Source organism: Haliotis cracherodii, unplaced genomic scaffold (assembly GCF_022045235.1).
Source record: "Haliotis cracherodii isolate W230 unplaced genomic scaffold, xgHalCrac1.p SCAF_47, whole genome shotgun sequence".
Lineage (NCBI taxonomy): Eukaryota > Metazoa > Mollusca > Gastropoda > Lepetellida > Haliotidae > Haliotis > Haliotis cracherodii.
Window position 1 is genome coordinate 152,675 of NW_027266305.1, and position 14,755 is coordinate 167,429.

Consider the following 14,755-nt stretch of genomic DNA (forward strand, 5'->3'; position numbering starts at 1 on the left):
CTGTCAGCCCTGATAAGAGGCAACTAACGGGATCGTGTGGTCATATAGCTGGAATATTGCTAGGAGCGGAGTTAAACAACAAACAAACAATATCAACACGTCTTATGACACAGTACCATGAGTTAACACTCTGCTGTTGGTGATGTCCCCCATCCTGTATAAACACAGGCATTGATTACATGCACATGTAACAGAGACACGGCCAGTGACACTGGGGAAACTCTGCTACCAATGACCCTGGTGGTTCACGGCAATGAACATGGTCAGGTGTGTTAAAAGCATGAAACATAGCTCCAGTTGTAAAGGCAGTTCCATGCATCCAAGCCAGGGGCAGAGAGACTAAGGGTAGTGTGGTCAACAGAATGGACACTCAGGTTGAGTCACATCGCTCATGGTCAATCCACCCAACAGCTTGTCAGAGAGGTGCCCCAGTAGGTAGTGTGGTCAACAGAATGGACACTCAGGCTGAGTCACATCGCTCATGGTTAATCCATCATTTCCAGCATCAGACATCCCAGATATACCTACATCTATACACACAATGAACATACAAACAACCTGTGCAGGACACTTTATTTACTGGTACAGTAAGTGATATACCAACATTTAATAAGTAAAGACATGTGTACAGTGTGTAAAATCATACAATCCACTTGAATCTTGCTAGCTTGTAAACAGAGCAAAGCACCTCCTCTAAAACTGTGTATGGTTCTGTCTGATTCAGAGACAAATGTGTGTGTGTGTGTGTGTGTGTGACTGATTCAGAGACAAATGTGTGTGTGTGTGACTCAGAGACAAATTTGTGTGTGAGACAAATATGTGTGTGTGTGACCGACTCGGAGACAAATATGTGTGTGTGTGACTGACTCGGAGACAAATATGTGTGTGTGTGACTGACTCGGAGACAAATATGTGTGTGTGACTCAGGGACAAATATGTGTGTGTGTGACTCAGAGACAAGTGTGTGTGTGTGTGACTCAGAGACAAATATGTGTGTGTGTGACTCAGAGACAAGTGTGTGTGTGTGTGTGACTGACTCGGAGACAAATATGTGTGTGTGTGTGACTGACTCGGAGACAAATATGTGTGTGTGTGACTCAGAGACAAGTTTGTCTGTGTGTGTGTGTGTGACTGATTCAGAGACAAGTGTGTGTGTGTATGACTCAGAGACAAATGTGTGTGTGTGACTGACTCGGAGACAAATATGTGTGTGTGACTCAGAGACAAATGTGTGTGTGTGACTGACTCGGAGACAAATATGTGTGTGTGACTCAGAGACAAATATGTGTGTGTGAATCAGAGACAAATATGTGTGTGTGTGACTCAGAGACAAATATGTGTGTGTGTGATTCAGAGACAAGTGTGTGTGTGTGTGTGACTGACTCGGAGACAAATATGTGTGTGTGACTCAGAGACAAATATGTGTGTGTGACGCAGAGACAAATATGTGTGTGTGTGACTCAGAGACAAGTGTGTGTGTGTGTGTGTGTTTGTGTGTGACTGACTCAGAGTAAAATGTGTGTGTGCCTTGGTGTGTGTGCATGCATGCGTTACAAGCAAACCTCGAATGTTTGTTCATTATAAAATGACGCATCCCTATACAATGATACATATTTTTCACATTCACAAACTGTCTCAGCTTTACTTTCTGATCACAATCGGTAGTAAATTTTTATAAATAATCACTTATCCAAACTTGTGGTTAAAACTTCTTCATTTGGGGGTAATGCATATTCCTCCCATAATGTCCTGGATAAACACTTGTCGCAGTTCTAGATCTGTCACGTCGGTGTCATTATACCCCTAGTAGTGTACACGAAATGATTGTTAACGCCCATAATCCTCCAGTGTCATGTCTGCAAGTGTTGAGACTGGTAGAGACTTGCGAGAGTCCGAGAGAAGCTGTGGAGGGGGAAGCCCATAATCCTCCACTGTCATGTCTGTGAGTGTTGAGACTGGTAGAGACTTGCGAGAGTCTGAGAGAAGCTGTGGAGGGGGAAGCCCATAATCCTCCAGTGTCATGTCTGTGAGTGTTGAGACTGGTAGAGACTTGCGAGAGTCCGAGAGAAGCTGTGGAGGGGGAAGCCCATAATCCTCCAGTGTCATGTCTGTGAGTGTTGAGACTGGTAGAGACTTGCGAGAGTCCGAGAGAAGCTGTCATGTCTGTGAGTGTTGAGACTGGTAGAGACTTGCGAGAGTCCGAGAGAAGTTGTGGAGGGGGAAGCCCATAATCCTCCAGTGTCATGTCTGTGAGTGTTGAGACTGGTAGAGACTTGCGAGAGTCCGAGAGAAGTTGTGGAGGGGGAAGCCCATAATCCTCCAGTGTCATGTCTGTGAGTGTTGAGACTGGTAGAGACTTGCGAGAGTCCGAGAGAAGCTGTCATGTCTGTGAGTGTTGAGACTGGTAGAGACTTGCGAGAGTCCGAGAGAAGCTGTCATGTCTGTGAGTGTTGAGACTGGTAGAGACTTGCGAGAGTCCGAGAGAAGCTGTCATGTCTGTGAGTGTTGAGACAGGTAGAGACTTGCGAGAGTCCGAGAGAAGCTGTGGAGGGGGAAGCCCATAATCCTCCACTGTCATGTCTGTGAGTGTTGAGACTGGTAGAGACTTGAGAGAGTCCGAGAGAAGCTGTCATGTCTGTGAGTGTTGAGACAGGTAGAGACTTGCGAGAGTCCGAGAGAAGCTGTGGAGGGGGAAGCCCATAATCCTCCAGTGTCATGTCTGTGAGTGTTGAGACTGGTAGAGACTTGAGAGAGTCCGAGAGAAGCTGTCATGTCTGTGAGTGTTGAGACTGGTAGAGACTTGCGAGAGTCCGAGAGAAGCTGTGGAGGGGGAAGCCCATAATCCTCCAGTGTCATGTCTGTGAGTGTTGAGACTGGTAGAGACTTGCGAGAGTCCGAGAGAAGTTGTCATGTCTGTGAGTGTTGAGACTGGTAGAGACTTGCGAGAGTCCGAGAGAAGCTGTCATGTCTGTGAGTGTTGAGACTGGTAGAGACTTGAGAGAGTCCGAGAGAAGCTGTCATGTCTGTGAGTGTTGAGACTGGTAGAGACTTGCGAGAGTCCGAGAAAGCTGTGGAGGGGGAAGCCCATAATCCTCCACTGTCATGTCTGTGAGTGTTGAGACTGGTAGAGACTTGCGAGAGTCCGAGAGAAGCTGTGGAGGGGGAAGCCCATAATCCTCCACTGTCATGTCTGTGAGTGTTGAGGCTGGTAGAGACTTGCGAGAGTCCGAGAGAAGCTGTGGAGGGGGAAGCCCATGACATTGAAGTAGTCTCCCCTGATGCCCTTCACCAGTGTTCCTCCTATAGCCTGGATCCCATACCCTCCGGCCTTGTCCCTGAAAATACACATTCCATAGAGGACTGAACAAGGTGTGGTGAGGCCCCTGGCAACCGTATTTTAGTGTCATTGCATGTCAGCATAACATGGGTTAAAATGGCAGGTCAAGACAGACTTCCACGATCACAGTTTGATGCCGACAGACCAGGGATAAGAGCTAATCTGGGATTTGAACTCATGATCAGCAGATCCTGACACTACATAGGGATGCAACTCTGCAGATGGAACTGCAGGACCATACACAACCAGGCCTATACTGCCAGATATTTAATCAAATAACATTACAGCCTGGTGTAGTTTATTACATGCAGACCCTGTTCAGAAGATGAGTCATATGTATTAATGGAAAGTCTTGCACGTCTGAGTCAACTCGTCTACTTTCGGATAAATTTAGAATTTTATTTATTCCTGCAGGACCTCTGGATAATTCCAACAATAGTATTTGAAAAAGCATCATAAGTTATAAGTCACATCAACAATGATTGAGACACTATTCCTCACTAATATCTTTATCTGACAGACAAAGAGAGAGATAAAGATAGAGAGACTGTAAGAAAACATTGAAAACGTCAAATTCTGCAAAGGGAAGCAACTAGTATGACGACGAATGCCGAGACACTAGGTCACATGTAAAATACAAGCTGTGTGCATTTCATGCTGCCAACAACGCTCGTGCACGGCATGAATACATCGAGTCATGGAACTACTATAAACACCTCTGCAACTAGAAGTCAAAACACGCTTTTAATACATATTGTGACAGTTTAAAAACAGCATTAAAAACTAAAAAATTCGGACTTTTGGAAATTATTGAAAGGACAAAAAAACCTTTGTTTTGATAACAAAACCATCTGACTGATCATTTAAAGATTGTGTTTAACAATAACTTCCTATACGAAGAACAGCAAGACTTTAATAATTACATAAACCATTTTGTGTTATCCTTGACTGATTCTACTATTGAAGATAATATTGATATAACTCACAGTGAAATAGTTGATGCTATAAACGATACGAAATATAGTAAATCCCCTGGTTATAATGGAGTACTGATAGAATTTTTTAAAAATGCCCCTCCCAATGTATTGAAATGTTTCTTTCACTATTTAATCTCATTTTAAATACTGGTGTTTATCCTAGAGCCTGGTTACTAGGTGTAATTATACCTCTATACAAAAAAGGCAGTAGAAACAACTCTTCTGATTATAGACCCATCTCTTTACTTGAGTGTTCAGGGAAAATATTTGCTAAGATAATTTGTAAACTTTTAAACGATTGGGCAATCAAGATAGTTTTTTAGTACCTGAGAAGGCTAGGTTTAGAAACCTATTTAGAACATCTGATAATGTGTATGTTATCAATGCTTTGATTGAAAAATACTTATTGTTACATAAAAGAAGATTCTATTGTGCGTTCAAAGATCTTAAGTCAGCGTTCGATTCAGTGTGTAGGACAAGTTTATTTTACAAACTTTGGATAGGTAATGTTAATGGTAAAATATTTAGAATACTTAAAAATATGTATGGAAATGTTATATCTTCTATATTTGTCAATGGTGGCTACACAGACTTTTTCCCTTGCCAGCCAGGTGTACGACAGGGATGTGAGTTATCTCCCTTTCTGTTTTCATTCTTTGTAAAGGATATTGTTGATTTTTTTTTAATTCAAATGGGCAACGTGATATCCAATTAGGAATTATTTAACTTTTTATTCTAATTTTTGCAGATGATATGGTCTTATTCAACAGTACACTCGTGGGGTTGCAAAGACATCTCGACAAAATGAAGATTTATTGTCATAAATGGAAATTGTCTATTAATATAAAGTTATAGTGTTTAGACGTAGTGGGCGTCTTCGAAGATATGAAAAGTTTCGGTTTGGCACTGACATTACAGAAATTGTTCTTACTTATAAATATTTAGGTGTTCAGCAACACTACGCAATAACTTGCACAGATAGCTCTGTGCTTCAGGTCAATAGTTAACTATCAGTGCTAATTACTGTAAAGTCTTGGTTTCCCTTGTTAAGTTTCCACGATGCTCTCTGCCTCATAGCATCCATTCACCTGATGAAGCATATACTCCTAAATGTTGTGTTCCTAAAGAAGTTGACATCCATAAATCCTCTTCCTTATTTGTTTATGTTGAATAACCAACAATTTGATGAAGAACTACACAGGCATGACGCTGGCCGACAGGACAAAGCTGGCCCTGCCCACTACTGTTATTGATCTATTGACCCTGATGATTACTGCAATAAATAGGGGCATCAATTTACTTGAAAACTACATTTACCAATTAATTGGTTGAACTGGAAAGAACTGTCAACAAATCAGGTGAGATGAAATGGGGTTTGACGTTGATTATTGCACTAAAATAGCGATGTGCATGCACGTGTGTGTGTGTCTGCTTGTTCTAGTCCGGACTAATGCTGATTTATAGTGCAAGCCTGCTGAGACACCATGCCACAGTTTAACATGAATACCCCACTCAGACACAGTATACTGACTCTGAGCCGACAAATCCTTGTTTTAGACCCTTAATGCCGAGCGCCAGACAGGGTAATAACAAGTACCATCTTTTAACGTCTTTTGGTATGACACGGCTGGAGATTCAACCCTGGACCTTCCGCTCTCTAGGCAGGCGCTCTACCACTAGACCACGGAGGCGGTGTCAACAAATCAAGTTCCACAATAGTAAAGTAATAGTAATAGTTAAGTACTAATATGGCTGACAGAGTGTTTAAAATACCTACCTGCCCAACAGTCTGAGACAGGCTATTATGCTGTCAGACGGTAAGTTTTGTTGCACGCCCAATGGTTAGGAGTTAACGTTACCAGGGTGACAAGCCACTAGTTTATGGTTATTTTCTGAGAACTAACACTAAACAGAACTATTCTTAGGTTTACCCTTTTGTTACTTTTGTTGGATACTCTAAAAGATTCTGGCCCAGCAACATTCTGTTTGTTCTGGTAACTTTGCAATGTTGCCGGTCCGGTTGCCTGGACTGAAAGTATGGGGAATTTTAAACACTGGCTGACATGTCAACTCACATTGGTTCTCCGGTGTCTATGTACATCTTGACAACCTCTTCGGTCAGGTCAGTCATCATCACATCGGTGGCTTCATGGAATAGGTTCAGTCGGAACTTGCCATCCTCTGTTACTTCGCCACTTGTAATTACTGGAACAAAACAAACAACTTTCTCGAGCTATTCATCTGAAGAGGGCTGTACTTAACATCACATCAGCATCAGCTTGACAAATGAGTGTGAGTGAGTTGGGTTTAACGCCGCTTTTAAATGAACTATCAGTGGTCTAAAGAGATTTGTTTGTTTGTTTGTTGCTTAATGCAGCACTCATCAATATTCCAGGTATATGAAGGCAATCTGTAAATAATCGAGTCTGAACCAGACAATCCAGTGATTGACTTCATGAGCATCGATCTACGCAATTGGGATGCATCAACCAAGTCCGTGAGCCTGACCACCCAATCCTGTTAGTCGCCTCTTACGAAAAACATACTCACCATTTACGGCAAACATGGGCTGCTGAAGACCTATTCTAACCCGGATCATGACGGGTTGATCTAAAAAGAATTTGGATTATGCATCCATGGCAACAGCACATGCTAGTCCCAGGTCAAATGTTTCGGGGGTTATGGAATGTGGAATTAAAAAAGCTGCTAACAATGGCTGAATTATGAGTGAGTGAGTGAGTTTGGTTTTACGCCGCTTTTCGCAATATTCCAGCAATATCACGGCGGGGGACACCAAAAATGGGCTTCACACATTGTACCAATGTCGGGAATAGAACCCGGGTCTTCGGCGTGATGAGCGAACGCTTTAACCACTAGGCTACCCGGCAGCCCAGCTGAATTATGAAACATTCACAGATTGAATAAGAGGTTAAGAGGTTGGGAGAACAACTCATGTGGGAAAGCAAGAACCGCAAAGATATAGAGGTTATCACGCGAGTGTGTTTGGGGATGGTAAATATCCTGTATTAGGAATAAACATTGTATTTAGCGAGCCTTGGCGAGCTAAAAACATAGTGTTTATTTATAATACATGATATTTACCATCCCTAAACACACAAGCGTGATAACCTCTTTATCATATAATGTCATTCTTTAATTCTGTGCTTCAAAATCACTTTCCCTCTTTCACAAACATTACCGGACATTGCAAGTTTTCCTTGAATGCGCGCATTAATATTTATTACGTCACAGGATAAGTGATGTGTCAGTCGGACAGTGACAGTAGCCAATATAGTTCCAACTGAAATCTGTTTCTTATACAGTGGCGAAGCAACATGTACGCAAAACAACTATTGTTTTTAATTGCCTTTCGCGGCAATCCATCGGTCTGTCTGCTAGAGTAACTGCCCTTTGTCAAAGGGAAGCTACTCTAACCCTAGTCTATGAGACGTCACGGCCACGGTCTGACGATGTTGACAGTCGGTCTGTCCTGTCATAGTTAAGAAGTGTAGTCAGATGTACACAAAGCGACAAAACGAAACAAGGTAACAATTCAAACATTTTGGCCAAATCCAACTATTTTAATTTGAGGAGACGGTTTCAAGCCGCAGAGGTCTACAAGCACAGATGTGCCCTCGCAAAATTGTTCGCGAAATTTATATCTCCAAAGTTGCCAAAACTTATAAAATGCCTTGGCTACATCACAGTTAGACACTGATTTTCAGTATATTAGACTGTTCTTTTGATAATGATTGCAATTATCCCTGTAGTTTATCAAGATTCCCGATGGTTAATTCTGACTCGATCGCTGAATGACGAGGGCGACGCCATGTTTGTTTATAAACAGTAAAAATAGTCCCTACTTGACCTTTAATATTTGCATCTCTATCCGCATATGGTTTTTATCTATTGGCTTTTTCCTGCCGAAAAACCCACCCATTATATGATAAAATCCAAGACGGGAATCCCTGTAACTGCCCACATTAAGGAAAATGTTGATAAAACACATGATATGATTCTGGATTATTGTTGACTCACCACCTGTCATAGAACCAATACTGTATGCAGTTCTCATGAGAGAGTTATGAACATTCTGAGGATTGAATTTGGTATGACAAAGGTTTCAGGCACTGGATCTCAAAAACTCTTCAGATTCATCATCTCCCTTGAGAAGTTACATTGTTTCAGACCCAGGTGAGTTTTTGAAGCGATTTGTAACCATGAGTGAGTCACTGTCAGCTTGATTAGTCAAAGTTGTAGAATCATCTAACGTCTCCTCTGAGACAGAAGAAAGGGTGGTTCCATCGACTGACAAGGTGATGGTTTCGGTTTTCTACGATTCCAAACAAATCCTACTGGTGGACTGCCTCATGAAAGGTCAGATCATCAATGACCAATATTATGTTAAACTGCTGAGGCAATGTGTGAGAATATCAAGGCTAAACATCGTGAAAGACCCACTAGGACAATGCACCTGTGAACAAGTCTGTTGTCTCCATGGCTGCAATGCATGAGTGAGGCTTTGAACTCAGTGAGCATTCTCTGTATGAACCATATTTGGCACCATCCTATCTCTCCCTCTTCCCCAACTTGAAGAAAGACCCGTGTGGCATGTGTTATGCAAATGATGATGACATCATTTCTGCTGTGGACTTTTTACACCCTGAGGACGAATCCTTCTACTCCAGTGGGATCCATGCACTCAAGCATAGATTGGCAGACGTGTGGGCCTTGGAGGGGATTATGGTAAATACCAATTTGCAACCAACTCCATCACTGCAGTCCATCATTGTTAGGCTTGGAACTGTTCAGCCACCCCTGGTAAACTTAGTCCTACCTTCTCCCTGAGTACACAGCAGTACTGATAAGTCCACTTTACCTGAAGACTGTAAAGGCGACACGAGAGCCATGCCAGTGTAGACCGTGTGACTTCGCCCACTGAACCTGACAATAACAACACAGACTTTTGTATGTTCAAACACTTTGCAAAGCAATACAAAAACAAGTAATCGAACAGAAAGTTACATTAGGCTTAAAAGCATAAAAGAATTGTTAAAATGCGGGCTGGTGGTGTGCTTTTTGGTGGCTTGTTCAAACTAGTATGTAAGCAAATAACTAATAAACAGTTGTGTACCATCAACCTGAGAAAAGGCCTTCCTACATAAACAAGCATACTAACTCCAATTGCGGCCATGACCATACACAAACAAGCATACTAACTCCTATTGCCGCCATGACCATAACACAAGATGTGCAGTAAGGCAGTGAGCATGTAAAATTAAGTAACTGTGTGCTATATTGGAGTGAGTTTTTTTGTCAGTATTAGGATTTTTTTTCATTTTTTTTATTTTAAATGGAAATAAAAATGAAACGTGCGGCAGACTTTATGATGATGCTGGCGGTGCCTGAGAATCAAGACTACTATTTTTTTAGCCTTAATTGGATTGTTTCATATTTTTATTAATTGGAAGGCTGTAATTGGAAGGCCTCTAAAAAATTACATTTAAGATGCAAACTGATTTTTTTCAATCTGTTTTGCATTTCACTTTCGTTGCTTGTCATCCCAGTGAGACAGATTAAGAAAGTTCACTCTCAACACGCTACCCAGTTAACATGTTGATGGCATCATCTCGACTTTTCGGCTTTTCATAGATTGTGTTGTCCATGGCAACAACAGTGTCAGCCCCAATCACCAGGTCTGGAACAATCTGCAGAAAGACACCACAGAAATTAATAACCAACTTTAACGACTATTTGTATCATAAGGCAAACACATCAGGGGTCAGGTGGACCAAATGGCTGCAGAGTAGACAGTGTATGGACAGGTGACCACTTCAGGTTGGTTGGTTTGTTGTTTAACACTGCACTCAGCAATTTTCCAGCCATATGACGGCGGTCTGTAAATAATCGAGTCTGGACCAGACAATCCAGTACTATCATGAGCATCGATCCACGCAACTGGGATCCATGACATGCATCAACCAAGTCAGCGTGTCTGACCACCAGATCCCGTTAGTCGCCTCTTACGACAAGCATAGTCGCCTTTTACGGCAAGCATGGGTTCTATCCCTGATCTTCACAGGTCGCTCTTACAGTGTATTAATACTTCACACACTATGTCTATTCATATCTTTCTTTTGGCAGTGGGTGGCGCTATGATCAATTCGTTCGAGAGACACATGTTATACTTGGGAAAACACTTTCTGAGGAAAGTACAGATTCTCATACTATTTGGGGGTTAAGTCCCATCTGGAATTAGAACACCACACAGCCACACTAAGGCACCTAATCGCCAGTACACAAGGTCAGCGATCTAACCCACTCAGCCACCGTGGCTTCCACAAAATGAAAGTCCAACAACTGGAAGTCTATACACATAGAAATTAGTTAAGCAATACCTGTATATTTTTAGATTGAGCAACTTTAATGACCTGGTGCATGAAATGTGTAAAAGATTTCCATACCAAATAAATTATTTAGTGAAAAGAAAGGGTTGAGGAGGAACATAGCCAGGATTACAATGAAATAATGTGTTTTTTGGGGGGAGACTTTACAGATTTGGAAAAAGACTTTATTTCATCCAAAACATTACGAATGTCACTTTTGTTGCACAGACTAAACTGTCAGTACAGTGCACACTTCTGGTTCACGGAATTGAAGACTAATGTCCTACAAGTCCAAATATTGACTTTCCATCAGTATCTTGTGTAACCTCCCTGAACCCGAACAACTGCTTCAAGACGCCTCCTCATTCGTTGGATCAATCTCTGGATTTGATTCTGATGAATTCTGTCCCATTTTAGGCCGTCGTGTTCGACAAAGAGACCCACCTACATTGTGCACCCCTCTGATAAGTGTAAATTGGCACAGCTTCCATGGCCGGGAGCATGGTTTTATGCCACTTTTTAGTAATATTCCAGCAATATCATGGTGGAGGAAACTGGAAATGGGCTTCACACATTGTACCCATGTCGGGAAGAGTGAGCAAGCAGTCAAAAGCACCAGGTGCTGAGGTCATATCTCGCCAGTGATCAGGGCCTCGTTCCTCAAAGCGATCTTAGCGCTACAGTGATCGTAAGCCTATGCTAAAGCATGGGACTTACGATCACCTTAAAGCTACGATTGCTTTGAGGAACAGGGCCCAGGTTGTAAGAATGATAAATGGAATGCAAACTGGTCAACTGGTCAGGGAACAAATAAAACCGCATGTGAACAGATACTAGTTCCTGGATACCTGCGGTAAATAATGATAATAACCAGAACAACAACAATAATAACTTTTTACCCATGTGGGATTCATACCTGGGCCTTCAGCTTGATGTGCGAACACTTTAACCAACAAGCTACCCCACCACCTCACATGTATTTGAAGGGATATGTTGAAGGGATTTAAAGATCCCAACTATACATATGTCTAAAAACATGTGTGAAATTTCAACAAGATCGTAAGTTGCTCACCAATACTGTCATGATGTACTGCTGTACATTTTTGTCATATTCAACTGCTTATTCTAAATCTTCACCTGATCACCAGCTAACTTGTTTGCAACCTCCAATGCCTTAAGTCTTGCATTCTCTTTGACATAATCACTTGGGTGTGGAAATAAACTTTTATCCAGATTCTCTTCGAATGTTGAGGGAACAGCTTCAAATTGTAACCCCTGAAAAAGAAATGTAGAACTTCTGTTTATGCCGTAGAAATTGTAAGATTCATAGAATATAGATTTCTGCCCCAAGAATATACACCTTAATCAGCCAGTATAGGATATTATTATCTGAGGACCTTTAGAATACAGCAGCACAACTCGTGAGGACGATCTCTGCCACAGGTCAGTTGTCACTAAGACAAGCAATCAGTTTCTATGAAAATTTGACACTGGGAGCTAATACACACTTGATGACCTCAGCAACTCTGCTGAAAGGCTGACGTCACAAGGCATTGTTTCACCTGTGTGTTTTGCAACAAATTTTCACAAATTATGTCAAAGGGTATTGTGACATGTTTGTAAACTATATATTGTGGTGCAGTCTCTGAGGTCACTATTATCAGCAGCAGGGAGGCTTATCAGTCATCTACCATATACAGCTCTATACCAAAGATCTATCATGTCAATTATAATAGATTATAATTATCAAGTATTGTTAATAACTATAATGAAGATAGTTAGCATAGAATAGAGCCACTTTAGAAATCAGTATTAGGCTAGTAAAACAATTAAGCCCCAATATCAACTGTTTACAGCTAATGTTTCGAACGTATATGCTTGTTTGGAAAATAGTTCATATATGTCAATTTATGATTCTTTGCATCATTTTGCTGTTTTCTCCAAATTAGCATGGCTATGACTTTGTTGTTGTTGTTAAATAGATAGACCGATACAAACAAACTGGAAATAATAGATTCCTCTGAAATCGTGACCAAAAGGACAAATATCTTTCGTCGCTCATGAAAGTACACTTCATTGACATGACTATATGTTACAATATTCTGTAAGATTTGCTTCCTCCGAGGGGATCCTGATGCGAGAATAATTCTTTGAACGTTCAAAACGTGCATAATCGGTTGTAACATCGTGACGCTGCCACTTCTAGCAGCCGACAGGAGCACATGCAACTTCCGTTAATTTCAGTTCTCGTTTGGTATCATGTGATGTTCACTTCCGGTTAATGATTTTCTCAGTTGTATACCTTGTAGAGTGTTTATGTTACAAACGTATACATTTGCACATCAAGTCTGTTTAATATTTCATGTATTCGAGAATGTTAGGGGTCGTTGCATTGATCCAGAACAGTCCAAATGAAGTGCCAACTGACGTGAAAAAACGAGACGTCAGCTCTTCGTTACAAAATGGCGGTTGGTCAAGTTCGTGGTAACTTGTGACATAACACTTGCGGTAAATGTACTTATAAAAATATGGGCATTGTCCCAGCCCATAATGCACATGCACTTACAAAGAACATATATGGTCCAATTCCTATATTTATTAAATGTTTTCCGATGACTTGGATTGTAATGTATTGTTAGCTGGCTATCAGTATCACGTCTGACAGACGAACTGTTCCCGTGACACATATATCGGTCATGACCTCCCGTACTTAGTATTTTGTAACAGCTTCGTTTATGTTGGTATTTTTTATAATTTTGTTTATGTAACACCTGCATTTTGTGAAAGAATTGTTTGCGAAGAATGAACTTTGCCGCCCCCCTTTTTTTATTTTACACTTATTCTCAATTATTGTCCACGATATGCTGGCAGTCGGCCACAAATATAAAATGGAATTATGAACATTGACGCTCATAACATTAACATGTAATCCTTATCGTGTTTTGAAATACTGGAATATATTTACCCACCTGATCAATGATAACACAAATATGTTACATGTTGTGTTGACATTTCAACGTAAGCCAAGACATTTACTAACTCTGTAACTTATGAGGCAACAGTGCAGTTTACCGGGCACAGCCCGAGCTCTACCATCCACTCAATTACTGCGCTATAGTGCCACCGCCGTCTAGTTATACCGCTACCGTGCTTCACACTCCGGTGACTCTCACTTCACGATCCAAGTCCCATTTTCGGTCTTAGGGAAACTTACACGTCTTACCATCCAACACCCTTTTCGGTCCTTAGGGTTAGCTTGCTTTGGGCAAGGGTTAGCCATAAATTCTTACATTTTCAAGCGTAAATCCGGTTAATCCGATTGGTCGGTCATGTTGACATAAACAATGGCGGGTGTGATTTCAAGAAAAGGTGAATGGGAGAGCGGACCGTGACATCACACGCGTGCGCAATTCATTGTTTACTGATTTACGCATGCTTGTTAATGGGGTGCTAATGACTCGTTAAACAAGCACTGATTACATGTGATAGCGCTCTTGGTCCAGTGGTAGAGCGTCAGCTAATTAATGCATTAATTAGCCAAGCTGGTGAGCCGGGGAAGCGCGTTCGAACCCCCACAGCACTAATTGGATCTGAAAATGTGCGCCCAGTAAAGTGCACTATTCCTACTTGTGAAGTATAAGAAAGGATCTGTCTTTCAGGTTTAATTCATCACTTCTGGTGTCAGTCTGAGTAATCTCCTTCACTGACATCAAGAAGAGAAAGCAGGAACAATCATGAGCAAGTTTGACTATATGTATCGACGTCTCCTCCTCACCAAGTTCTTCACAAAAGGTTGGGGGAAACCAGAAAATCTCAAAAGGTTGGTTGAAATCAATGTCAGACAATGTACTAAGCCCTCTTGCCTGTCCAAGGCTCAAGGGTCCCATCGGCCATTAAAGGCTGATTGGCAAGTGATTGGCAATCAATGAGGACGATAAATATTCCATTACTAAACATGCAAAAACATCATCTTCGTTAGGACCCTGGGTTCAAATTGGCCCAAGCAACTTCTGCTAACTGTAAGAAGTGACCAAATGCATCAGGTGGTCAGACTC

The 14,755-nt window shown here is 41.5% G+C and overlaps 2 protein-coding genes across 2 annotated transcripts in view; one reads left to right on the plus strand and one right to left on the minus strand.

The window, feature by feature from the left end:
* Positions 1-571: 571 nt before the first annotated feature.
* Positions 572-12,916, minus strand: LOC139441883 (probable bifunctional dTTP/UTP pyrophosphatase/methyltransferase protein). Its single transcript, XM_071222632.1, has 6 exons — positions 12,797-12,916; positions 11,838-11,975; positions 9,919-10,022; positions 9,194-9,258; positions 6,390-6,519; positions 572-3,335 (listed from the first exon to the last, which is right to left on the minus strand). The coding sequence occupies exons 1-6, from the start codon at positions 12,884-12,886 to the stop codon at positions 3,185-3,187; spliced, it is 678 nt and encodes a 225-aa protein (XP_071078733.1). The 5' UTR covers positions 12,887-12,916; the 3' UTR covers positions 572-3,184.
* A 248-nt stretch (positions 12,917-13,164) lies between these two features.
* Positions 13,165-14,755, plus strand: part of LOC139441881 (protein ABHD18-like) — a 33,857-nt gene continuing 32,266 nt past the window's right edge. The window contains exons 1-2 of the mRNA XM_071222631.1: positions 13,165-13,208; positions 14,360-14,520. Coding sequence (XP_071078732.1) covers positions 14,435-14,520 — 86 coding nt within the window. The 5' untranslated portion in view covers positions 13,165-13,208; positions 14,360-14,434. The remainder of the gene's footprint in view (positions 13,209-14,359; positions 14,521-14,755) is intronic.

What these genes read in the sequence shown, in the direction of transcription:
- LOC139441883 (XM_071222632.1), bottom strand. Translation starts at nt 12,886, where the DNA reads ATGTTACAACCGATTATGCACGTTTTGAACGTTCAAAGAATTATTCTC. An exon ending in GTCGCCTTTACAGTCTTCAG is followed by an intron (nt 6,520 to 9,193) that starts GTAAAGTGGACT and finishes GTTTTGTTCCAG; the next exon opens with TAATTACAAGTGGCGAAGTA. An exon ending in ATAGACACCGGAGAACCAAT is followed by an intron (nt 3,336 to 6,389) that starts GTGAGTTGACAT and finishes GTGTATTTTCAG; the next exon opens with GGACAAGGCCGGAGGGTATG.